The sequence below is a fragment of the Rhineura floridana genome, chromosome 2 (genome assembly GCF_030035675.1).
Source record: "Rhineura floridana isolate rRhiFlo1 chromosome 2, rRhiFlo1.hap2, whole genome shotgun sequence".
Taxonomy (NCBI): domain Eukaryota; kingdom Metazoa; phylum Chordata; class Lepidosauria; order Squamata; family Rhineuridae; genus Rhineura; species Rhineura floridana.
Window position 1 is genome coordinate 130,929,930 of NC_084481.1, and position 27,499 is coordinate 130,957,428.

General features: G+C 40.0%; 1 protein-coding gene across 1 annotated transcript in view; it reads left to right on the forward strand.

Moving 5' to 3' along the window:
* Positions 1-27,499, forward strand: part of DCDC1 (doublecortin domain containing 1) — a 574,603-nt gene that overhangs the window by 456,664 nt on the left and 90,440 nt on the right. Inside the window, 4 exon segments of the mRNA XM_061610560.1 lie at positions 4,778-4,888; positions 6,243-6,342; positions 8,187-8,322; positions 10,785-10,944. Coding sequence (XP_061466544.1) covers positions 4,778-4,888; positions 6,243-6,342; positions 8,187-8,322; positions 10,785-10,944 — 507 coding nt within the window.

Consider the following 27,499-nt stretch of genomic DNA (forward strand, 5'->3'; position numbering starts at 1 on the left):
CCTGGGGAATGTAGTTGCCCCCTCACAGTTATAGTTCCCACCGCCTTTAACAAACTACAGTTCCCATGATTCTGTGATGGGATTCATGTGCTTCCAGTGTGTGTTTAATGTGCTTTAAATGAATGGGGTGGATCTGCCCTAGGTATGATGTGCATTCATTAGTGAATTGAAAAGAACAATTTTAAAAGATACTTTTTTAAAAAGGGGAAAGGCTGTAGCACAGTGGCCAGGCATATACTTTCCATGCAAATGTTCAAAATTCAGTTTCCAGGAAAAGACTATTGCCTAGAATCCTGGAGAGCCAATGGTAGTGCATGTGAGCAGTATTGAGCTAGATGGTAACAAATGGCTTGAGTTGGTATAAGATAGATTTCTTTGTTCCTAAAAGTGGAAAGAGACGCAAGAGCCACAGTGACTCCAAAAAATTGATTTATGTATTTTATTTACAACATTTATATACTGCTTTATTATAAAGAACCTCAAAGCAGTTTACAGAATGAATTAAAACAAAAAAATTATTGGCAAAAACAGTTAAAGACAGGTATTTAAAAACATTTAAAATAATAAAATCAACAATGAGTTAAAAACAGATAAAAACACATTAGCATCTACATGCCTGGGTAGGCTTGCCTAAACAAAAATGTTTTTAACAGGTGCTGAAAAGAGTACAATGAAGATGTCTGCTTTATGTCAATAAGCAGGGAGTTCCAAAGCGTAGGTGCTGCCACACTAAAGGACTGATTTCTTACAAGAGCAGAACAAATACTATGTGACACCCATAACATGGAAAGCACACCTTGAACTTGGCCTTGTAGCAAATTGGCAACCGAAGCAGATTTCAGAGCAGAGGTATTATGTGCTGATAGGGTCTCACTCATGTCAGCAATGTTGCTGCAGTATTCTGCACTAACTGCAGCCCTGGGTCAGGTTGTGCTGCATGGGGATTTCTGTGACCTTGGCTAACTGGCTGCCAGGACTTCTGTAGTTTTGGTTAGGAATTCTGACTGGTTGTGGGATGCTGAGTTTTCTGCCTTACTCATAGGAATCTTGTTTTGGTTGGTATGGTATTGCATTTAGGAAATCATCACTGTCTTTTCTTTTTCTATTTGCATTTTATTTACCTCTGACCTTACTCCCTTACATCCATAGAAGGAACAACAGTGGTTTCATGTGGTCAGCTCAACCTCCTTAGACCCATTGATGCTGCATCTTATTATTTGCATGATGCTTTGTTTCTTGCCCAATGGTAAACAAGAATTCACATACTGGGAAGTGTGGCTTCAATTGCTGTGGTTCCCAATCTATTCCCTGTGAGTAGACCAAACCATGTTTTTTTCTTCTGTCAATTACTCACTGTTTATTACTCACTTATTGCTTATTGGATTGACTGTCAAAGTGAGTTTATAGCAGCCCACAGGGTAGGCAGAAAAAGACAGGGAATCTTACTCATTTCTTAAACCTCTTTTTGAAGTGAAGGGTCAAATCTGTAAAGAAGTTTGGAGCTGCCATGTTAAAAGGTAGGGGCAAGGCATTATAGGCAGAGAGTTGCCAACCCTACTTGTATATGAATATCTTTGCAGAGGATCCTTAGTCAAGCTTTACCAACAGCACAATCCAAACCATATCTACTCAGAAGTAAGTCCTGTTGAGTTCTATGGAGCTTAGTGTGTTTAGAATTGCAGTCTTCAGGGGCATCCATTTTTACTCCTGAGTGCTCCCATCTAACATCTCCACAACACTCTGCTCCTTTCTTCCTACAGTGGCCTTCTGGTGACTGGCCTGAGCTGAGGATACTTAAAGTCTTCTTGTCAGAAGCAAGTAGGCTAGATTAAATGTTCCCTACCCAGGCTCCATCTTTTAACTAAGATTTCTATCTTAATTTCCAATCAGAAAAATGTTTTTGTTTTAATTGTATGCTCCAAGCAACTGTGGTTGACATATCATGCTTAACGACATCACTATGGCCTGCCCCTGTGACATCACTATGGCCCACCCCGTGACATCACTCAGGCACGACCCTGAAATTTCAGAGTTTGAGATGATTCTGCTCTGGCAACCCTTGTATTAACAATTGGTATTAACAAGATTTTAAGTAACCTAAAAATGAAAGGATATTTTTTCTTATGACTAGACTTCAAAGATAACATAATCTCCCCTTCATTCCTATGTTTATCTAGAAGAACACAAAATTAATGCAATAATTTTTCATCACATAGAGTGTGTTTAACTGCAATTTTCAGAGTTTTAGATAGAAATACCATACAAATAATGGCGATATGCAAATACAATATTTCAAATTACATAGAATTTTTTACCAGCTGAACTGGAGAAATAGTGAAATCTCAAATACAGATCTTGGTGTCTGATGAAGGTTTTTATGCAGCGCAGAAATTTGTCAGACCAGCAGAAATTGGTCTGGATGCTGAAATATATCACACTGCCTATTTTGTTTTCTTATTTTCTGGGACCAACATGTTTTTGTGTTTTAAATATGTCAAACGTGTAATGAAGGAAATTGGAGATAGCCTGCAGTACATAAATTACAGGAATAATTATGTCCCTAGCAGATTATAAAGAATTTTTACAGTCACATAGCTGGCGTATCTGCACAATAATTCCCATAGATTTTCACTGAAGCCATTTCAATACTTGTTGGATGGAACGTATATAAATTATATCTATTTGGATAAACCACTTATAAACAGTGAATCATATGCTTGGAAAGAGCAGATTTTATATGTTCATTTTATATAACAGGGCTTTGAATATTCATATAGCAGTGAAAAGCTTTGATGTAAAGAATAAGTTAAATACATCGTTTCTCACATTGTTAGCAGAGATGTCACCTTTTGACCTTTCTTTTAAGGTTTTTAGAACATCTGATACTTTTTTATAATGGTATAATATTACTTTTTCAGATTGATTAAATACACTTCATACGTCGCTGAACAATGAGTAGCATTCAGATAGGCTGTCCACTGAACTGCCTGCAAAAATGATAAAGTTAAAAAAAAAAATCTTCAAAGTAAAGTCAAGCCTGAAATTGAAATCTTTGACGCATACATCTCATAATTAGTTCTCCTTCTGCCAGATCTAAAATGTGAATATGCTGTTCTTAAAATTATTCAGATCTTTTTACAGAGAAATTTAATGAATGGTGTCAGCTTTTTAAAAGTTTTTCAGATCTGAAGCAACATCTAAAAGTTCCCCAAACCAACCTAGCTTTTATGAAGCTGTTGAATTTCCATTTTAGGTCATTTAAAACAGTTTGGTGGTAGGGATTTTGATCCTAGTGACTGGTGAAATGAGGAGCTGGGTTTAATAGAGTTACATACCTGATGTCAGTTTGAGGCCATATTGAGATCCTAGCAGCTTAGCCCCACTGTGGATGCAGTGGCAGTCAACAATGGGTTAAAATTGGTATAATTGTTACCACTTCGCCATTCCTAGTCAGTTTGATCTTGTGTTGAAAAGAGAAAATTGGGACAGGTTTTCTTATCCCTGTTCCACTCAAGTCCATTTCAAATGTGTAGGACAGGATATAAATTCCATATTGTCTGATGTGAAAATTGCATACACATCCCACTTACTGCATGTGTACAAAATAGGATCCCAAGAGTTGCTTGGGCATGCCCAGTAGGATTTTGTTGTTTTCTTTTAATAGCTGACCTCCATGACATATCGTAAAGTGTTCTGAAAGTTCCTTTTGTTTCAAAAGCAGATTGCCATGTGGCATGGAGGGCTGCTGACCAAGAAACATAAGCCCAAAGCCCTCTAGGACATAAAGAATGAGTTGTGTAGCTCTACAGATTCCAGCTAATAATATAACTATATATGTGATCATAACACATTAAGTTTGTGTGTGTGTGTGTGTGTGACATTTTTCAAATGCTTTTAGTAGTGGGATGTTTACTGTGTGGCCCATGGTGGTAGATGCAGCTACACTTTCCAGCTGCTGCTAGTTAGTGCCACTATTTTCCTGCCCCCAAATGCTGCTGGAATGATGCTCTGTCAAGTGAAATAATTCCAGGAGCATTCTGGGCAAGGGGTGGTAATGGCAGCCAAACTGGTGGGTGCCAAGAAGAGCTTCTGCTACCTTAGCTGTCACAGTATACCAAGAGGGCAGGAGAGAGGACGTTTTCACTGCTTGCCACTATAGTAAGCACCAACACAAATCGAAAGGTTTGTTCCCACACCCAAAGGTCAATTAAATACCTCCCTCCATTTGTCATCTACTGTACAGAGTGCTAATTTTAGAGGGCATCTTGTTTCAGCCCTGTGTAGTTTCCTTTTTTCTTAATTTGAAGTGGTGGTTAGAGAAGATTCAGGTACTCTAAGAAGAACCAACAAATGGAAGTGCTCTGTATTATCACTGTAATGTAATTGCAGAGAAGACATGCATAAGCTTCAGATGCCGGTGTAGTTTGTGTATCTCCCCTTTGTGAAAAGGCAAAGAACTTATAGTGCTGCAGTGTCAGTGTTTCTTAAAATGTCCAAGGCAGCATCACCAGCAGCAAATGTTGATTACCAGAAATATGGTGTGCACTTGAATAAAGAATGAAAACATATTATCTATTTCTTAAATTTCTATCCCACCCTTCCTTCTAAAAGAGCCCAGGGTAGCAAACATCAAAATGTTAAAACAATACAAGTTTGTCCAGACTGGTAAGATTTTGTAGTTGTGTTTTGTTTTCATACTTGCATTGCAAACTACTCTTTATTCTCTTGTAAGTTTTCTTAAGAAATCATTTAAATAACATGCATTTATTTGCTTTAGAAATGTTGACCCAGAAAAAAAACAGAAAGCGAAGAGTCTCCTGAAGACACACGATGTTCCAGATTCAGAAAAGGAAATACATAAAAAAGAATTTCAGCATTTTCTGGAACGGTAAATAAACGGACATCACAATCATTGTTTTTTCCCATTTAGATTCTCCATTTAAATATGTAAACATTCATGTGCTAAGGAAGGGATAGCCAACATGGTCTAGATGTTGGCTGGATTCCAGGTCCCATCAGCATGGCCAATGATCAGGGATGATTTATTGATTTATTGGGATATATGTATACCACTTTTCAGGATTACACAGTCCTCCCTAGGTTGTTGACATCATAAAGGAAATTAACATACAATATAAAATATGCAATCTACAGTAAAACCAGTATCACAAACCAAATAACTCCACATCACATACAACAATAAATAAGATCAGCAAGGGCCGTTTGCAAGCTCCATAACCAATTTTATCAAAAGCCTGTGTGAACAGATACATTTTTAACCAATGCCAGAAACCCATCAAGGTTGATGCCAGCCAGATCTGTGAGGGAAGGCCATTCCACAATCATGGTGCTACTATTGAGAATATCCTCAGTATGGAAGTTGTAGTCCAGCAGTATCTGGAGGGCACTAGATTGGCTACCCTTGTGTCAAGGCTGAGGGTAGAGTTCATTACAATTGTCTAATCTCATCCACCATATAGGCTATGCAGATGTATCCATAAGCACTATATCTTGTTACTTATTCAGTGCATATGTCATGTTTAGAGAGCTGTGTTTCATAGTCAAAAGAGTTTGAAACGCATTCATGCTTCCCTTCAAGTAGCAGGAAGTATACTGAAGTTTTCCTCCACTGAAAGATTATTGACTCACTCCCTGTGTTCCATCTACTTGTCAGTTTCATTACTATTGTTCTTTTTTGTTTGTTAATTAGCCCACCTCTTGGACATAGCAGCTCATAATAAAAAAAATCATACAAAATTCAGACAGTAAAACAAGATTTGTCATAAAATACCATCCTCAATCATAGCCATCCAGCTTTAAAAGCTGGAATTATAATACAAGTGCTCACCAATAAAACTACATTGATTTGGTGTTATTGTGGAAGAGCAAATGTTCTCCAAAACGCACTGTCTTCGTCATTCTGCAGAGATTCTATACTGCCATTCTGTACAGCTGAAGGATCACCAGTCTTGAAAGTGCTCCCTGTAGACAGAATTAGTTATATCCAGACCTGGAACTACATTCACTTTAATTTAAGAGCACTCCCCCAAGATTCTTGGACTTATGGCTCCTAAGCCACTAATAGGGTAAACTATGCTTTAGGTTACAGCAGTGCTGGGTTAAATGATATTTCTAATGAAGAGTACAGTTGCCCTGTTTATAATGTGCCACTTCTATCCCTTCAAGTGTTGAAGATTTAATGCAAACAGAGCCATATATACATGTTTTCCTTGTTTTAAAAGATGCACCATGGCGTTGAATTTGCCTTTTGCTGCCAGAAGACTGTTCACTGGAAAAGGGGTAGAAATCTTTCTTTTGAAAGACTTGGAGAGAGATCAGCTGGTAAGGAAACATAAAAATGGAATCAATGGTATTAACACTTGTTCAGAAGACATTATTTCTATATATATGACACCTTTTGCTCTAATGAAGTATCTTGGAAAGGCACAAAGAGAGCTTCTGACTTCCTGAATGCCACCATTCTATGCAGATAGAAATGAAGAGCTCTTCATACAACTAATTTGTGCCACAGTGTCTCCTGAGCATGGATTTGAGCAGAATGACAGGAGAACCATCTTGAGTTCTATGAAAAGCTGGATTGTTTTTAGGAACCCACACCACATGCAGAGAGTCTGTATAGGGCTCCTACTGGGAGAAAGGGCAGGAAATAAATCTAATTAATTAATTAATTGTGGGTTGATCAGAAGGACTTTGATTGCCCTCCTTACTCTCCCCAGAACAGGGCATTTATGGTAAGAAAGCTCCTATTTTCTCCTTTCTAGGTAAAGTGGGATTAAATATTTAATCTGGTGTCTAAATGAGCAATGGATGCTTTCTGTCTTTAACAGTCATTTATTTCAAGGCAAAAGAACTACTTGCCTTTTTAGTGAACTATTGACAGAGTTAAAGCTGCGTGGCTAATGTTATTTTCATATTTATTGAATCACTCTTCCCTTTTTATCCTAGGGATTACTGTTTAAATTTTATTGTGTAATATTATCCACAGGTTCAGCAATATTCATTGGGTATAAGCCTTAAAAAAACGAAGAGGAATTAATTAGTTCTTTTCTACACAATCCGTTTCTCTAATTATCTTACAAAATACTGTGCTGGAGGGCCTTATCTATTTTGTTCCATTTTAAATAAAATGTATTGAAATATGGTCCATTTTTATCCAAATACATTTTGTTTATTTCTACAGAATTCCAATTTCCTTTGTAAAATTTGCATTGCTGTTTGCTGCAGGTGTACAATTGTAGATATAAGTTCAATAGGAGAAATTGTTTTCCCCTCAAACTTTGCTCTGTGTACTGTGCTAACTGCAGATTCTCTAACCACAGGTGTGTGCATCAGGAACTGCCGGAATGATTTTGCCTGTAGTACTGTAAATGCAACGAGGAAATTGAGAAATATCTGGAATTTTTCTCAGGACCTGAGCTCAGCTGAATGAAGCATTTAATGATATTGGTGTCTGTTTAGTTTCTGTAGCAATTGTATTTTTTATTTTTATTTAATTTTGTTTAAGGGATTTATGATCTGCTTTTTGAAAAAGGCCTCCACAAAGCAGCTTACAACATGTTTAAAACACAAATCCAACTCATAAAACACTTTTAAAATATACAGTCAACAACAACAATAATAATACAATCAAAACTAGCTGTGAATGTTTTGTCATTGGCCTGGTTCACTGAGAACACTAAGCCAAGCCATGACTTATGGATTCCTGGAGAAGAGATTGCGGTTGCTTTGCTCCTCTTCCAATCCTGATACTGCTGTGAGTAAGCCATGATTTAGTGTTATCAGAACCGAGGCCCATAGTTTGTCTCCAGATAAACCACAAGCTGTAACCAAGGAAATTACAGCTTGTGGTTTGTCTGGAGGAGACAAACCATGAGCCTGGATTCAGACAATATATCAAATCAAGGCGTAGCAGAACCAGAGGAGAAGCAAAGTAGCCGTGATCTCCTCACTCTGCGAGCCTGGAAGCTCACACATTCACACTCAGCCATGTTTTAGCTTAGTGTTATGTGCAGACTTAGATCTTAGTGTTTATATTGCATTTGTAAGCAGCTCAGAGTGCACTAACTGGGCAGAAGAGTAAAGATAAAAATTATTTTATTTTTTAAAAAGCATTAGGGGCTTCTTATATGAATGTGAAACAAATAAAATTATCAATTTTGTAACAGATTTATGCTTCCTGTGGAGAAAAATGGATTGATCCACACTGGACTTTGACTCAGCATAAGAAACGTCTCCAATTTAGTAATTTAGCATCTGATATAACTGCTATTCGTGCTTACTGCGTCATGAGAAACACAACAAGTGAGCAGATTTCTTTTTATGCTATTTTTCCAAATTGTATACTTAATATATGTAAATCAGAATAATTTGCGGAACATATATAAAGGTGCCAAGATCTCAGTGTTATCACTGGCTACAATCTAGTCAAAGATCAGTATTTCCAAGTGAGGTCACAGTTCAAACTCTGTGCTGCCACGAGAGCTCTGTGAAGTGGCAGAGAGCCACCACCGCATCCACAGCCCTGTTGTTCTCAGTGGATGTGGTAGAAGGTGGGGGCAGGAGTATTGGATCTGATCTCAAGCTGGTTCAGCTCTTAGGTCCAGATTGGCCTTGTGAGATGAGTTCAGGATACAGTGGATCCCAAGCCAGCTAAGTCCTCCTTTCCCTTCCCCTCAGAACATCCTATTTGGGGCTTTCCTCTGGGGTGCTCACCTGAACATTCAGTGGGAAGATGGGGGAAATTTGCACCGACAGAGTGATACTTGCATCATTCTGTCAGCAGTGGAAGGCCACCTCAGGCAGTAGAGCTGAATGGAAGGATGTCTCCACTCAGTCCAGCCCCCACAGTCTGGCATAAAGGGCTTTCGATTGCTCTATTAGTTCAGTTTAAATTCACTAATAGGCAAAAAACCTTGTGGTTTAAGAATGTACCTATAGCCCACAGATATTTCTATCAAACTTTAAAAAGCAGGGAAATTGGGCAGCTATAGTGAATGCACCAAGGGAGCAGGAGACCTGACCTCCTCTCTGAGATATTGTACTGCCCTACAAATTTGTCAAAATGCAAAGACAATTTGGGTTGGTCTTTCACAGTCTAATCCGCTTCCTGTGTAGCTTGGAAGTATTTGGTAACATGTACCTCTGAGCATATGGTGAGTGGTGGCAACACCTGCCATCTCCAAAGATGGAGAATTACATTTTTGTATGTTTGTTGGTGTTCCTCTTACTTTGCTTCTTTTCTGTGTTACTACTGTTTCTACAGAGAATCTAACCTAGAAAATTATATTTCTCTCATTATTCATCCTAGAAATCTGTGTCAAATTTATATTTATTAATTTCAACGCCTTTTTATTGCTCAATGTCATATGATGGTGAAGCCAGCCTTTTGAGTTTCAAACTGCAGGTTATGCTCTAAGCGAGGGGGAGGAGGAGGAGGAGAGGGAGGGAGGGGATTGGAAGGGGATGGGGAGGGGAAGGGAGGGGTGAAGGAAGGGAGAGGGAAGGGGCAAGTTTCAACCAGAGTGGCTGACCGTTAAACTACTCTGGCCACTGGAGCTCTGTCAGGTGAATAGGAGTCTGCTCTCAGCACCCTTCACAAACTACACTTCCCAGGATTCTTTGGGGAAGTGCCTGTCTAAAGTGAAATAAAGGTCTGGTGTGTGTGTGGCCCCCTGATTACGCAAGTCCAGCAGCTGTGAGTCTGGCTTTTAGAACACTGACAGTTGGTTCTTACTGAGCATGCCGAACATTATCATTGAATTCAAGCCAAAATTTCTTAAATTAATTAAAAATCAGCCAGGCATTTTTTAAAAACTTTTAAAGTGCAGACATGCAGGTCAGAGTATGGGGCAAGGTCAGTAATAGGATTACAGGTACTCTGTGCTCATGGCTGATTTTTAATGAATTTCAATAGATTATGAGAACTCTGACAGAAACAAGTCCAAAAGGGGTCTGGTTTTTCTCTCTCTCTTTTTACACTTTGAACTCTCGATTCTCTCTGACTGTTTTGTGAATCACCATGAAAATGTAGAGGGTAGTTAAGCAATCATTTCTGAGTTCAGAACTATACGTTTTGTAAGTTTCTGTTTTGAAATGAGCTTATGGGAAGCATCAGAATGGCATGGGGGGATATTTTCCATTTAACATTGCAGAATGCGGAAAATTCATGCTGACTATAGTATATAGCCGTTCTCGTGGCTAATTTGTCTTATCGAAACCAGTGGATGTTGCAAGTGCATAACTTTGGCTGGAATGCGTCCACTGTTGACTTCCTAAAAGCATTGTAATTAATCCTTCGTTACTCTTCCCAAAACAATGAGTTTCATACCTGTAGCTAGAACTATTGTTCCTTTAGGCTCAGTCCAGTTGTGTATGAGAACATATAACTACAAAGTTCCAGCTTTGTAACTATCACAAGGTCTATAATATCAGCTGTGTTCTAATGCTGGCATATCCATACAGATGGCTTTTTTTTTTTTTTTGCATGTTGGGGGGGATTGAAATGGCAAAGAGTGGAGCAAATGGACTTTGAGCTATGTGCTAGGCATAGAACTAGCATTGAATACCATCCATTGTTTGCATCACCATAGCAAAAGGGAATAGATAAGCCTGTATATGGGGGGTAAAGTGTTGCTTTAGCCATTCTACTCTGCTGGAACGTTATAATGGATGCTAGAGTCTACCTTGTAAACATATTTATTACAAATAAGAAACCTCTGCTATAACTTAATTAAGAGCAATCATCCTTGCATACATTTCTCCAGATCTTGCTTTAGAAGTCAAAAATGACATTGTTGTTGGAGCCAAACTTTCTGTTGAAAATGCTACAGTGGAATTTGAAGGGAGGAAAGTTGTCAAAGAGCTGCAAGAACAACAAGCCCAAGAAAGCACTGAGAAAATAGAATGCAATGCAGATAAATGTCTGTAAGTAAACCAACATGATACTCAGAACAACTGCAAAGTGTATCTTTATACTCTCTTTTTTGAAAGTGGTAGATATTATAGAAACAAAAATTCCATTTATGGAATATTCAGACTATAGCAATTAAGATGCAAGGATAATTTCCATTCAGTTTTATATGGAGCATTTTTTTCTCATTTCATCTTTTACCATTTCAAAACATTTTAATTGTTTAACTGTTTCTTCTTCTACTTAGGATGAGTGGGGGAAACTATTTTTAAAAAGGATAGTTATCTTCAGTAGTACTATTATTATTATGGCTTATTTCTATCCCGCCTTTTGGCTAAAAGGCCCTCAAGGTGGCTTACAAAAAATAAACACAAATATCGAAATATATATCAATAAAAACAGTACAATTTACAAAAATTAAATAATAAGGTAATAACATTATTAAAAAGCAACAATAACAACTTTCAATAAAAATGCAGTTACAGTTAGATTTACATCTGTGCAGGAATTTCTTACATTTCCATCTTTCTAACTGCATTGATGATAAACTTTCTGTTACTTATAAACATTCTCATTGTTGAAGTTAACATCATTGCAAGGCAAAAACTACAGTGTACCAAAGTTCCAGTGGAAAATGAAGCCAGGCCAAAAGACACATTGTTCTATCAGTAATAATATTTTCCCATCCTGACATCTTTCTTCCTCCAGGAATGTTGCTTTGGGTATGAATTTGTTGTTTCTCCTTGCCCACCAGGTGGGGAGTCTGAACTGGTACTGTATTCCTTTATGAGCCTGACTTTACCTGCTCATGATCTAGCTTGTCGAGTTCACCTGCTTTTTCAGGTGACTTAATGACTTTTCAGATGACAATGACTTAGATGAAGGAGTAGGAAAAAAATCCTTCTCAAATTTGCAGGTGATAAAATTGGTGAACACCTCAGAAAACAGGAACATAATTCAAAATAGCTTGCCTTCAAACTTTACTGTCCATTGCCAAAGGCCACCACAATCCGATAAAACAGAGTCCTTCTATAGCTTTTAGATGGGGGCAGCCATTTTTTTCATACAATTCTCTCTGAAAGTGATGGAAGGTCATCAAGTCCTGTCATTCCCAGGGGGACTTGCTGTATTGTATTCAAAGTGTATTTCGGCAAGGAGATCCGTGTGTTAGCTGTTCCAGGCTGTGGAGAAAAACCTGCTACCTAGACAGAGGCAGTGCAGCAGCTCTTGGATGCCTTTAAAGGGTTCCTCAGGACTGGATTCTAAAATGGACTCGATTCAACCTGGATCATGATCCGCCCAGATAGAATCAGATGAGTCTGCTTTGGAATCTGAGCTCTGTGGATTCCTCTCCCATCTTTAGGTAACCTGTTTATTGAGCATTCATCCTGATTTGTTTGCACAAAGTTTGCAGAAATGTTATACAGTGATGCCAACTATTTATTGAAGATTCATTCTGATTTGTTTGTGGGGAGGTTATATGATGTTGCATAAAGCAATTGTTATGCCATACTTCCCTGTGCACTTTCCCATCACTTCCTTTACCACAAAAAGTACAATTTTTTAGGAAGTAGGTTTATTGCTCAAGAACGCCAAATCCACTTTCATTATGCAATCTGCATTTGCTGCTGTGTGATAGAATCTTACCCATGGCAATGTGGATTTGGCCTATATAAAAATATATTTCCAAAAACTAAAATATTGAAATTATTTGATACTAAATATGTTTGTTTGTTTGTTTGTTGTTGTAGTTGTTGTTTTATTTCCATCTCACCCTTCCTCCTAGAGGAAGCCCAGGGTGGCAAACAAGGGCCAAAACACTAAAAACATCTTTAACAGTTTTTATCTCTAAAAAAAAAACTTTAAAAAAATCTTAAAAAGCAATTCCAGCACAGACACAGACTGGGATAAGATCTCTACTTAAAAGGCTTGTTGACAGAGGAAGGTCTTCAGTAGGTGCAGAAAAAATAACAGAGATGGTACCTGCCTAATATTTAAGGGGAGGGAATTCCAAAGGGTAGGCGCCACTACACTAAAGATCCATTTCCTATGTTGTGCGGAACGGACCTCTTGATAAGATGATATCTGCAGGAGGCCTTCACCTGCGGAGTGCACTGATCGACCAGGTATATAAGAGGCAAGACAATCTTTCAGTTATCCTGGTCGCAAGCTGTATAGGGCATTGTACACCTTGAATTTAGCCTGGTAACTAATGGTAACTAATTCTTTCAGCAGCAGGGCAACATGTTGTAGCAATATCCTGCCCCAGTGAGCAGTTGCACTGGCACATTTTACATTAGCTACAGCTTACAGACCAACCTCAAGGGCAGTCCCACATAGAGTGTATTACAATAATTGACCCTGGAGGTTACCAGTGCATGGACAACATTTGGCAGGTTATCCGGTCCAGAAATGGCCACAGCTGTCTTGCCAGATGAAACTAGTAAAGGCATTCCTAGACACTGATGTCACCTGGGCCTCTAACAACAAAGATGGATCCAGGAGCATCCCCAGAGTATAAGCCTTATCTTTCAGAGGGAATACAACCCCATCCAAAGCAGGCAATTAACCAACTATCCAGACTCAGGAACCACCTACCCATTCATTCATTGGCGATCACTCTTGGCCGAGTAAGATTGTCTTCCAAGATAAGGTCTTTAACAGTGGGTCCGTAAGTGACTGTAGAGGCCGATTCTGGATCCACACAGCCTCCCACAGTGAGGACATAGGTTTCCAGATGGAAGATGGTCACGATGAGGATTTGTTTGACGTGCCTTCCGCTTAGCTCGTTTGTCCTGTTCGCCCTGTATTCGTGCTTCTTCAAAGTCCACAGCACCTTTGATAATAGCCGACCTCCATTGGTTCCACAATGTGACAATGGCTTCAACAGAGTCATGTGCTCTATCTACTGGAAACTCTCCCAGCTTTAGAACGTCATATAAAATAGGAATCAAATATTGTTGATGGTGTCTCATTGGCATATGAATTTATGGAAGAAATGCAACTGTTAAGCCAGCTGTGGTATGATACAGCTATTGTTGCCCATGACTATCACAAAATATGTAAATCTGTTTGATCAGAGACCAAAAGAGAAAGGAAAAATTAATGTGTGTACTTGTGGGGAATGATTGGTTATCATATCACCATCTCACTGTCAAGAATCTAAAAAAATATTGCCTGTATAGTAATGAAAGAGTGCTGAAGCTGGAAATAATATCCCTTTGAAATTGGTAGTGTAAAAACAAATGTATTTACTCTTTCAAGCAATAGGTGGCACTGTTGTTTTTTGAAATGTTGAAAAGCTGTCAATACTAGAAATAAATCATTTAGAAATTATAAACTGGCTTTATTGCTGTCCTATAGGGTGATACTAAGGTCACATCAGTGCATGCTATATCATTGGTGAAATATTCATGTTAGTAATGGGTAATAATAATATATAGTTCATGTCTTGGTATACATTTCTTGCATATAAAAAATATAGGAAATGTTCCAGAAAATACAATTACAGGCTTGGTGATTGATTGCAGATGTTATAAGAGGGCACATTTCTCCAGTGCTACCTGTTCAAGCAATAACTGCCATTTTACTCTCTTGAACAGGATGGAATGGGACCCTCAAATATACCTCATTTAGACAAGGTAATATTTTTTGTAGGAGTAGACTTGTAAGAGACTTTCATTCCTTACAGTGAGATTATACATGGTGGATAGCCCTTGCATACAAAAACATAAAACTGCAATCAGACATAATTAAAATTTGCTCAGGGTTCACAGCTACCATAAAGTGAGCTTGAATCTGTTTTTAAAATACACTTTCCAGCTTAAAGTTTCACAAGTCACAGACTTAGGGAAAATGTGCCTTTTGTTCTATAAAGTTAAAATTTTTGGAATGGTTAAGGTGTTGGACCAGGGTTCGAATCCCCACACAGCCATGAAGCTCACTGGGTGACCTTGGGCCAGTCACTGCCTCTCAGCCTCAGAGGAAGGCAATGGTAAACCCCCTCTGAATACCGCTTACCATGAAAACCCTATTCATAGGGTTGCCATAAGTCGGAATTGACTTGAAGGCAGTCCATTTCCATTTCCATTTTCTTTATTTTTATAGAAGCATGTGACCCAACACTAATGTACTTATAATATCTATTCACAGAATGTCTTGTTTCCCTTGTAAGAAAATGTTCAGTGGGGGCAGGGGGACTTTGCCAGACATAGAAAAACATTGAGCAGCCCATAGAATAAATTACAAACCTAAAAATAAGAAATAAGACATGACAAACATTAAAATGAAATGTATGCATATCACAGATGCTCTTGGGTTACATCTCCCACCATCTGTTTTGATCATGTGGGCTGTGAGCATTAGACTCTTAACGTCACTAGAGGATCACAGGTTAGCCACGCCTGCTATTATGTCTACCCTTTACTATATTACAGTCTAATGCCTCCTATTTCAGATGGTTCCTGCCATTATGCTTTGTAGGTTTCTTGCTGACCCCTCTCTATCCTCAAACAAATAACTTCCTTATTGAGAAAAATTCTGTTTTTGAACTTTTATTGGCAATTTATAAGAACCCCCATAAATAGCAAGTGGACAATTCTATTGTGTGTGTCTTCTATAAAGTGCAAATATTTACGTAGATAAGGTTTTCAAAAAGAGCCTTGGGGACACTTACGCATTGGCTTAAGTAATTGGCTTAAGCAATTTTCACATCCAGTTCAAACGCCTCACTTCCTGAAAGAAGAACTTGGTTCTGTAAAGGAGTGACTTTCCACAGCCTTATACTATGGATGAGGAAGAAGGTTGATTTAGTTATTATTTATTATTATTATTTATTTAATTAATTTGTATCCCGCCCTTCCTTTCTCCCAGTAGGGGCCCAGGGCGGCAAACAAAGCACTAAAACACTTTAAAACATCATAAAAACAGATCCTAAAACACATTAAAACAAAACAGCATTAAAAACATTTTTTAAAAAATAACTTTAAAAAAGGGTTAAAAACATTATTAAAAAACACATTAAACAATTCTGACACAGATGCAGACTTGGATAGGTCTCGACTTAAAAGGCTTGTTGAAAGAGGAAAGTCTTCAAAAGGTGCAGAAAAGATAGCAGAAATGGTGCCTGCCTAATATTCAAGGGGAGGGAATTCCACATTTAAATTCCACATTTAAAGGTGAACCTACCTAATCCACACTTTCCAAAACAATACACACACTGAAACACAGCTATCCTTCAAAATTTGCACTTCTCTAAATTTTGCAGTGATGTTCTCCAGCCATGAAATGTGCAGAAAAATGCATGTGCCTAGGGTAAAGTGTGCATGAAAATGCTTAAATTAGTGAAAAACACAAAATTAGTAAAAGCAACAAAATGCATTTTATTAGGGGAAAATGTTTTGCAAAAATGTAATTTGCTTTGAGTCACTTCAATGAAGAAAGAAGTCTAACAAATATAATAAATAATAAAATGTTAATAACTGATATTAATGAGGACATTTAAGCTGCGATCCTTAGTACATTCACTTAGAAGTTCATTCAGCTGAAATCACTTGGATGAACTCTCATGTATTTGGGATCTGAGGTGTCACAATTTGTCCTTAAAATATCACTCTGTTGTTGTTGAATTTTCATATTTTATTTCTAGTTTTAAATTTAATTTATTGACTTTTTCATCTGCCATGGAGATATTATATTGGACCATTTATTATTTATTATTAGCTTTTTAACTTTGACATTTGGATGAGACAAGCAAAAAAAATCTGAACATCATGAACTGCTTTGGAACCTACTGACTACAACAAAAAATTTGCTTACAAGTAAATTACAAGACTATAAATCTTCTATGCTGAAGTTTGGGATTGCAAAAAGCTGGAATTTGGCCAAAATGACAGTGTTTATGGAAGATACAAGAAAAGAACAGATATATTAGAGCTGTGTGCAAACGGTCTCTCAAAATACTCCATTTTGGGGCGGGGGCAAATAAATGGGGGAGAATTGACCAAATTTCTTCAGGAGGAGAAGAATTTTGTTAGGGTGGTGCTGAACGTTAGCAATGGCAATAGCACAGTTGCTCTCTCTCTCCTTGTTATTGTTACCCCTGTGTTGGCAGTCCAGCCACCATTTTGCATCCTCCCCAATATCTTGGATGTAATGTTGTTCTGGGGCACTGTGAGAGAAAAAAATGGCAGCTGCTATCAAAAAGGGAAAATATTTGGAGAAAAAAGTCTGCAAAATGGCCTTTAGAAAAGAACAAAAATATAAATTTTCTCAGAAAAATGTCTTCTGATAGATTTTTGCTAAGCTCTGTCAGAAACCTTTCCTTTTCTTTCATAGATTCAGTTCAACCCAGTCATTTATACATATAATTGGCTTCAATATAGGTATATTTATCTGGTTATATTGATTAAATCTGTCATGCTATTTAGATTTATATACCAAATGAGAGGCCTGTCAAGGCTGTATCTTGCAGGTTCCCCACCTATTGTATTTTCATGTCTTGAAGTCAATTGTAGTCAATTTACAGTGTAATCCTATACATATCTACTCAGAAGTAAGTCCCATTGAATTTAATGGAGCTTACTCCCTGTAAAGTGGATATAGGATTGCAGCTTTATTCTTTTAAATAGCAAAGTCAGAATTTGACTGATTTAATTTGGGAGTCATTGTGGCCCAGTGCCTAGAGCAGGAGTCACCAATCTTTTTGGATCATGAGGCACATTTTGAATTTTGAGAAATTGTGATGGGCACCAGTCACAAAATAGCTGCCATGGAGGTGTGGCATAACACAAAATGGCTGCTATAGGGGCATAACATGACACAAAATTACAAGAGTACAGTAATTGCTTCTCCTGCCCTGCCACCGCGGTCAACCGACGTGTCCTGATTTGTGGAGATCACACAATATTGATTTAATACGCACACAAAAAAAATACCAGAAAAAATATACGAGGTGGGCACACCACACTCACTCCCTTGCACACATGCACACACCATACACACACAGACACACAGGCGTATCTCTGACACTCATACACATAGTCTCCACATAAACATCTCTCCCTCTCTCACATAGACTACACATTCATTCATTCCCCAGAGTATGGTATACCCCAAAGCTGAGAGCGATGAAACAGTATAGGACACGGCTTGAGTGCAGATGGAGATGAACTCCTGATGGATGCAATCATACACTGTTAAGTGCCTACGGTAAGCTGTATTTAGGGGCAGTGAGGTCAGCAAAAAAAAATACTTTGCTGCCACTATCAAATCATCACTCTCCCACGCAGCGGAGCTCTTCAGAATTGTCCAGGGGCTACTACATTCCAGGGAGGAACCTGGGAACTACAGACCAGTCAGTCTGACATCAATCCCTTGGAAAATTCTGGAGCAGATTATAAAGTGGTCAGTCTGTAAGCACCTTGAAAACAATGCAGTGATTACTAGAAGCCAACATGGATTTGTGAAGAACAAATCCTGCCAGACTAATCTTATCTAATTTTTTGATCCTGGTAGACTGTGGAGATGCTGTGAACATAATATATCTCGACTTCAGCAAAGCTTTTGACTAAGTGCCCCATGATATTCTGACAAGGTAGCTAAATGTGGGCTAGATGGACAACTGTCAGGTAGATCCACAGTTGGCAACAGAATCGTATGCAAAGAGTGCTTATCAATGGCTCCTTCTCAAACTGGGGGAGGTAAAGAGCACTAGTATACAGCAATTCTCGTGGCTCTATGATTCAGAGTTCAGGAGCTCAGGAGGGAGAGGGGATTACAAGTGAGGATTTACAGATTGCTCAGCAAGGAGTGCCGGTTATTAATGAGATGCCAGAGCTGTAAGGCAAGGAAGTGTTACAGCAGTTTGGGGGCATGGTGAATTTTGTGGGTAATGGACAACACTTTATACCAGAAACGTATTGCAAGCCTCTAAGGATTTAAAAAAAAGAAATCTGGTGGATATTTCCCATGTTTACAGCTCTGGCTCCCTATTTGTTTCCGGGCTAGATTTAAAGTGCTGGTTTTGACCTATAAAGCCTTACACGGCATGGGACCGCAATACCTGGTGGAACGCCTCTCCCAATATGAACCTACCCATACACTGCGCTCAACATCTAAGGCCCTCCTCCGAGTGCCATCTCATTGAGAAGCTTGGAGGGTGGTGACTAGATCTAGGGCCTTTTCGGTGGTGGCCCCCGAATTGTGGAACAGTCTCCTCGATGAGGTGCGCCTGGCGCCGACGCTGCTATCCTTTCGGCGTCAGGTGAAAACCTTTTTATTCTCCCAGGCATTTTAAAGTGTATTTTAATCTATTTTTAAAGTGTATTTTAACTGTACTTTTAGTGTTGTATTATGATGCTGTTTGCTTTTTGTTGTTATTTGTTTGTTTTTGGTTTTTGACTTTATTATATTTATTGTAGTTATATATTGTGCTGTTTTTATCCCTTATGTACACCGCCCAGAGAGCTGTCAGGCTTAGGGCGGTATATAAATGAAATAAATAAATAAATAAATAAATGGTAGAACCATCTGAGGCCCGCTGCAATGAATTTGCTAGGCACTTCCAGGATAAAATCTTTAGCATCTGCCAGGACTTAGACTCCAGTGTTATAGCAGGTGAATCAAGTGAGGTATCCAGAACACAGCCTTGCCTTGGTTTAGATCAGAAAAGGTACCGCCAGGGCCAAGAAGATGCCAGCATGGTTAACGAGCAAAGTCAAGGAAGCTCTTAGAGGCAAAAAGTCTTCCTTCAGAAAATGGAAGTCTTGTCCGAATGAAGAAAATAAAAAAGAACACAAACTCTGGCAAAAGAAATGCAAGAAGACAATAAGGAATGCTACAAAAGAATTTGAGGAGCACATTGCTAAGAACATAAAAACCAACAACAAAAAATTCTATAAATACTTTCAAAGCAGGAGACCATCTAGGGAGGCGATTGGACCCTTGGATGATAAGGGAGTCAAAGGTGTACTAAAGAACGATAAGGAGATTGCAGAGAAGCTAAATGAATTCTTTGCATCTGTCTTCACAGTGGAAGATATAGGGCAGATCCCTGAACCTGAACTAACATTTGCAGGAAGGGATTCTGAGGAACTGAGACAAATAGTGGTAACGAGAGAGGAAGTTCTAGACTTAATGGACAATATAAAAACTGACAAATCACCGGGCCCGGATGGCATCCACCCGAGAGTTCTCAAAGAACTCAAAGGTGAAATTGCTGATCTGCTAACTAAAATATGTAACTTGTCCCTCGGGTCTTCCTCCGTGCCTGAGGACTTGAATGTGGCAAATGTAACGCCAATCTTGAAAAAGGGATCCAGAGGGGATCCCGGAAATTACAGGCCAGTTAGCTTAACTTCTGTCCCTGGAAAACTGGTAGAAAGTATGATTAAAGCTAGATTAACTAAGCACATAGAAGAACAAGCCTTGCTGAAGCAGAGCCAGCATGGCTTCTGCAAGGGAAAGTCCTGTCTCAGTAACCTATTAGAATTCTTTGAGAGTGTCAACAAGCATATAGATAGAGGTGATCCAGTGGACACAGTGTACTTAGACTTTCAAAAAGCGTTTGACAAGGTACCTCACCAAAGACTTCTGAGGAAGCTTGGCAGTCATGGAATAAGAGGAGAGGTCCTCTTGTGGATAAGGAATTGGTTAAGAAGCAGAAAGCAGAGAGTAGGAATAAATGGACAGTTGTCCCAATGAAGGCCTGTAGAAAGTGGAGTCCCTCAAGGATCGGTATTGGGACCTGTACTTTTCAACTTGTTCATTAATGACCTAGAATTAGGAGTGAGCAGTGAAGTGGCCAAGTTTGCTGACGACACTAAATTGTTCAGTGTTGTTAAAACAAAAAGGGATTGTGAAGAGCTCCAAAAAGATCTCTCCAAACTGAGTGAATGGGCGGAAAAATGGCAAATGCAATTCAATATAAACAAGTGTAAAATTATGCATATTGGAGCAAAAAATCTTAATTTCACATATACACTCATAGGGTCTGAACTGGCGGTGACCGACCAGGAGAGAGACCTCGGGGTTGTAATGGACAGCACGATGAAAATGTCAACCCAGTGTGCGGCAGCTGTGAAAAAGGCAAATTCCATGCTAGCGATAGTGCTAGTGCCACCCTAGTCAGAGGCAGCATGCTTCTGAAAACCAGTTGCCGGAAGCCTCAGAAGGGGAGAGTGTTCTTGCACTCGGGTCCTGCTTGCGGGCTTCCCCCAGGCACCTGGTTGGCCACTGTGAGAACAGGATGCTGGACTAGATGGGCCACTGGCCTGATCCAGCAGGCTCTTCTTATGTTCTTATGTTCTTATGTCCTTATTGGATGAGTTTCAGTTGGTACAGTTTGAGGATGACAAGGTGCTTTGACAGGTACATGCAACCACTTCTGTACTGGATCCTTGCCCTTCTTGGCTAATAAAAGCTAGCAGGGATGGAACAGCCGGCTGGGCCAGGGAAGTGATTAATGCCTCTCTGCGCGAGAGAAATGTTCCTTTCCTGGGCAAGGTCAGCTCCAGACACTCTTGGATGAGACCGATTATCTGGATCCATTTCAGTCGGGTTTCAGGCCAGGTTTTGGCATGAAAACAGCCTTGGTATGATGACCTCTGTCGGAAGAGAGACAGGGGCAGTGTGACTCTGCTGATTCTCCTTGATCTCTCAGCGGCTTTCGATACCATCGACCATGGTATCCTTCTGGGAAGACTGGCTGAGTTGGGAGTGGGAGGTACTGCATGGCAGTGGTTCTGCTCCTACTTGGCGGGTCAGCTCCAGAAGGTGGTGCTTGGGGAACATTGCTCACCCCCGTGGATTCTCCAGTATGGGGTTCCGCAGGGGTCAGTTCTGTCCCCCATGCTGTTCAACATCTACATGAAACTATTGGGTGCGGTCATCTGGAGTTTTGGAGTGCGTTGCCATCAGTATGCTGATGACACGCAGCTCTATTTCTCCTTTTCATCCTTTCAGGTGAGGCTTTCAATGTGCTGAACCAGTGCCTGGCTGCTACAATGGACTGGATGATGGCTAATAAACTGAGGCTCAATCCAGACAAGACTGAGATGCTGCTAGTGGGTGGTTCTTCTGACCAGATGGTGGATGTCCAACCTGTCCTGGATAGGGTTGCACTCCCCCTGAAAGAGCAGGTTTGTAGCTTGGGGGTTCTCCTAGAACCATCTCTGTCACTTGAGGCTCAGGTAGCCTCGGTGGCACGGAATGCCTTCTACCAACTCCGGTTGGTGGCCCAGCTATGCCCCTATCTGGACATGGATAACCTGGCTTCAGTTGTCCATGCTCTGGTGCCCTCCAGTTTAGATTACTGCAATGAGCTCTATGTGGGGCTGTCTTTGAAGATGGTTCAGAAACTCCAGCTTGTGCAAAAGCAGGAGCCAGATTGGTAACGGGAACCAGACGGTTCGAACATATAAAACCAATTCTGGCCCACTTGCATTGGCTGCCTGTTTATTTCCGACCTTGATTCAAGGTGCTGGTTTTAACCTATAAAGCCTTACATGGCTTGGGACCACAATACCTGATGGAACACCTCTCCTGACACAAACCCACCCATACACTACGCTCAACATCAAAGGTCCTCCTCCGGGTGCCTACTCTGAGGGAAGCTGGGAGGCTGGCAATAAAGGAGAGGGCCCTCTCAGTGGTGGTCCCCAAATTATGGAACGATTTGCCTGATGAGGTGCACCTGGTGCCAACACTGTTATCTTTTCGGCACCAGGTCAAGACTTTTCTCCCAGGCATATTTTAAAACAGCATTTTTCAAACAGCATTTGAATAGCATGTTTTTTAACTTGCCTACCGGTTTTTATGGGTTTTAATTTGGTATGGTTTAAATTGGTATACTTGTTTTTAATGTTTTTAATTGTTGTAAACCACCCAGAGAACTTCAGCTATGAGGTGGTATATAAATGCAATAAATAAGTAATAATAAATAAATACCCGCCTGTCCCTCCTTCCCTCGCTCTGTCTCCCTCAGAGTGGTTTAACAACCAATCCCTCTTCCCAGGGAACTCTGAAATTGTAGCTCTGTGAGGGGAACAGAGACCTTCTAATAACTCTCAGCACCCTTAACAAACTGCACTTCCCAGGTTTCTTTCAAGAAAGCCATGGTTGTTTAAAGTGGTATGATACTGCTTTAAAACTATAGTGTATATGGGGCTATAGAGATAAGAAGCCAAACTTTTTAACTTAGTTAACCATTCACATTAGCGCTGCTAGGTCAGAATCATCCCAAACCCTGAGATTTAAGGGGTGGGCCCTGGGGATGCCATGGGGGCATGCCCTAGTGATGTCACAGGGGGTAGGCCCTAGTGATGTCTCAAGGGACAGGCCCTAGTGATGACATTAAGCATGATACATTAAGCATCAACCATAGTTGCTTGGAGCACACCACTCAAACAAAAACATTTCTCTGATTGGAAATTAAGATAGAAATCTTAGCTAAATTAGGGTGTTTCCAGGCCCAGATAGAGTGACAGGATCATTCCTTCTCACCTGCTTAGACAGCCTGGGTAAGGAACATTTACTCTAGCGTACTTGCTTCTGGCAAGAAGGGTTTAAGTGTCCTCAGGCCAGGCCAATCACCAGAAGGCCATTGTAGGAAGAAAGCCTAGTGTTGTGGAGATGTTAGATAGGAACACACAGGAGTAAAGATGGATGCCCCTGAAGACTGCAATTCTAAACACACTTACTAAGGGACAAAGCCCCCTAGAACTGGACTTACTTCTGAGTAGATATTGTTAGGATTGTGCTGTTGGTAAGCTTGAGTAGGGATCCTCTGCAACTATATCCATATCAAATCAGGGTTGGCAACCTCCTGCCTATAATGCCCTGCCTGCCTTTTAACGTAGCTGCTCCAAATTTCTTTACAGACTTGACCCTTCATTGCAAAGAGAGGTTGGAGAAATGAGTAAGAATTAAGAAGATTCTTTACTCTTTCCTGCCTACTCTGTGGGCTGCTATAAACTCACTTTGAGAGCCAACCCAATTCCAGTGAGTAATAATTGACAGAGAAAAAACACACATGGTTTGGTGTACGTTCACAGGGAGTAGACTGGAGACCACAGCGATTGCAGCCACACTTGCCAGTATGTGAATTCTTGTTTAGTATTGGGCAAGAAACAAACCATCATGCAAATAACAAGATGCAGCATCAGTGGGTTGAGCTGACCACATGAAACCACTGTTGTTCCTTCTATGGATGTAAGGGAGTAAGGTCAGAGGTAAATAAAATGCAAATAGAAAAAGAAAAGAAAAGAAAAGACAGTGATGATTTCCTAAATGCAATACCATACCAACCAAAACAAGATTCCTATGAGTAAGGCAGAAAACTCAGCATCCCACAACCAGTCAGGATTCTTAACCAAAACTAAAGAAATCCTGGCAGCCAGTCAGCCAAGGTTACAGATATCCCCATACAGCACAACCTGACCCAGGGGCTGCAGTTACTGCAGAATGCTGTGGCATGATTGCTGACATGAGTGAGACCCTATTAGCACATAATGCCTCTGCTCTGAAATCTGCTTTGGTTGCCAATTTGCTCCTAGTCCAAGTTGAAGGTGTGCTTTCCATGTTACTGATGCCACATAGTACTTGTTCTGCTCTTGTAAGAAACCAGTCCTTTAGTGTGGCAGCTACTACACTTTGGAACTCGCTGCCTATTGGCATTAGGCTGACACCTTCATTGTATTCACTTTGGCACTTGTTAAAACATTTTTGTTTAGGCAAGCCTACCCAGGCATGTAGAAACTATTGTTTTTTATCTGTTTTAACTCATTGTTGGTTTTATTTTAAATGTTTTTAAATACCTACTTTTAATTCTTCTTGCCAATAATTTTATTGTTTTAATTCCTTCTATAAACTGCTTTGAGGTTTTTTACAATAAAGCAGTAGATAAATGTTGTAAATAAAATACATAAATCTGGGAGTCACTGTGGATCTTGGGTCTCTTCCCTCTTTTATACCGAAGCAGACCATTTGGTACCATCTAGCTCAGTACTGATGACATAGACTAGCATTGGCCCTCCAAGATTCCAGGCAGTCTCTTTCAGAGATTGAATTTTGGACCTTTGAATGCAAAGCATGTGACCTACCACTGAGCTATAGCCCTGTTTATAAAAGTATCTCTTAAAATTATTATTTACAAATTATTATTTCCTCTACATTTTAAGTGTGTCCTCCTTCCTTGGGATCGTCATGGTCCCCCTCTGTGGTTTTTACCCTGAGGGGCAGATTAGGCTGAGAGATGATGCATAGCCCATGGTCACCCAGTACACTTTGTAGCTTATTTCCATTTTAAAATTTAATTAAAATGATTTATATGCAGGCAAATTTTATGAAGTAATGCAGATTCACATAATACATTTAAAGCACATCCAACTCACATTTAAAGTGCATGACTTCCCCCAAAGAATCCTGAGAAGTACAGTTTTCCCCTCACAGTTATAGTTCCCACCACCCTTAACAAACTACAGTTCCCAGGATTCTGTGGTGGGATTCATGTGCTTTAAATGTATGTTGAATGTGCTTTAAATGCATGGTGTGGATCTGCCCTAGTATGCTGTGCATTCATTGGTGAATTGAAAAGAATAATTTATAACCATAGTGTGAAATCAGATATATATCAAGACATAGTATGAAGAAATATTTATATAAACATGAATGTCAAATATGTTTATTATTTACACAATCTGTAAAGATATTTATAGTGCAATCCTATGGATGTTTCCTCAGAAGCAAGTCCCAATGTATTCAATGGGGCTTAGACAGGGAAGCATGCACAGAACAGCAATTCAGTGATAAGTAATTTCACTCACCCAATCCAAAATTCAGAATCATGCCATATTAAGCTGTTTTGCAACTGTCTTATACTTGTTTTATGGTTTTTGGATTTTAAATGGCTTTATTTCTTGTTGTGAGCTGCCTTGGTTTCCAACCCTACCTCATAGATTTGTTGGAAATATTTCATATACCACCCATACTGGAGATGTAAAAATACATACACCCCATATCATAGTTTATTGTCAAAACCAGTTAGTCATTGTTCATTTCCTGCCAAATAAAAGCAGTGACACCTACGTAAGCCCTGCCCAACTGAAAAGTATGTTCACTGAAAAGTCCCACTGATTTTCAGCACAATCCTGACCATGTCTACTGAAAAGTAAGTACTATTGAATTCAATGGTGTTAGCTGCCAGGTATGTGGAATTAGCATTGTAGCTTTACTCCAAGAAAAGTTTCATATTGGGAAGGTTTTCAAAACAGGTTATGAGTAAGACAAACTGCCGTCTTCAACAGTCCAGTAAAATTTAAACTTGTTTGACTCCTTAATTAGGAAAGTATTCACAGGCAAAAAACCTTGCGGTTTAAGAACGTACCTATACCCCACAGATATTTCTATCAAACTTTAAAAAGAAGGGGGAATTGGGCAGCTATAGTGAATGCACTAGGGGAGCAGGAGACCTGAACTCCTCTCTGAGATATTGGAGACAGGAGAGAGGAAGGAGGGGAAAACCAGGTCTGATCATTTGCATGCTTATTGAGTTCAATGGGAATTACTCCTATGCAATCTTGGTTAGGATAAGAAAAACTGACCGTGGGGGAGGAGGAGTGGGAGTGGGAAGGGGAAGAAGTGTATTGAAGGGGGCCAAAGGAAGGGGGCGGGGAGGGCAGGTTGCATGCTTATAGAGTTCAGTGGTATTTATGTCCGTGCAATCATGCTTAAGATAGGTAAAACTGACCATGGGGAGGAGGAAGAGGAGGGGGAAGGGGAAGGGGAAGGAGGAGATTGGAAGGGGATGGGGAGGGAGGGGCAAAGGAAGGGGGAGGGAGGGGCAAAGGAAGGGGGAGGGAAGGGGCAAGAGGGAGGGGATAGGAGGAAGGAGAAGGAAGGGAGAGTTTGGTCATTTGCATACTTTTTTAGTTCAATGGGATTTATTTCTATGCAATCATGTTTGAAAATGGAAATGGACTGCCTTCAAGTCGATCCCCACCTATGGCGACACTTTGAATAGGTTTTTCATGGTAAATGGTATTCAGAGGTGGTTTCACCATTGCCTTCCTCTGAGGCTGAGAGGCAGTGACTGGCCCAAGGTCACCCAGTGAGCTTCATGGCTGTGTGGAGATTCGAACCCTGGCCTCCCAGGTCATAGTTCAACACTGACCCAGGGAAGGGGCAGGGAGGGGAGGGGGAGGAGTTTGGGTGGGTGAGCACTGGGCAGAAGGGAAGCCCCTTTCCTTTCCAAAAGGAAAACATTGTGAACAGTATCATTCTTTTTCAGGCTTTCCCCCACCTTTTTATTCTACAGCAGGCACATGTAGCCTCCCACCCAAATTTAAATCAAAGCTTTCCCTGGCCACATCCACATCAGGCCTTTATTTCACTTTGGACAGTCATGGCTTCTCTCAAAGAATCCTGGGAAGTGTAGTTAGTGAAGGGTGCTGAGAGTTGCTAGGAGATGCCTTGTTCCCCTCACAGACCTTCAGTCAAAGTGGCTGACTGTTAAACCAGTCTGGCCGCTGGAGCTCTCTCAGGAGTCTCCTCTCAGCACCCTTCACAAACTAC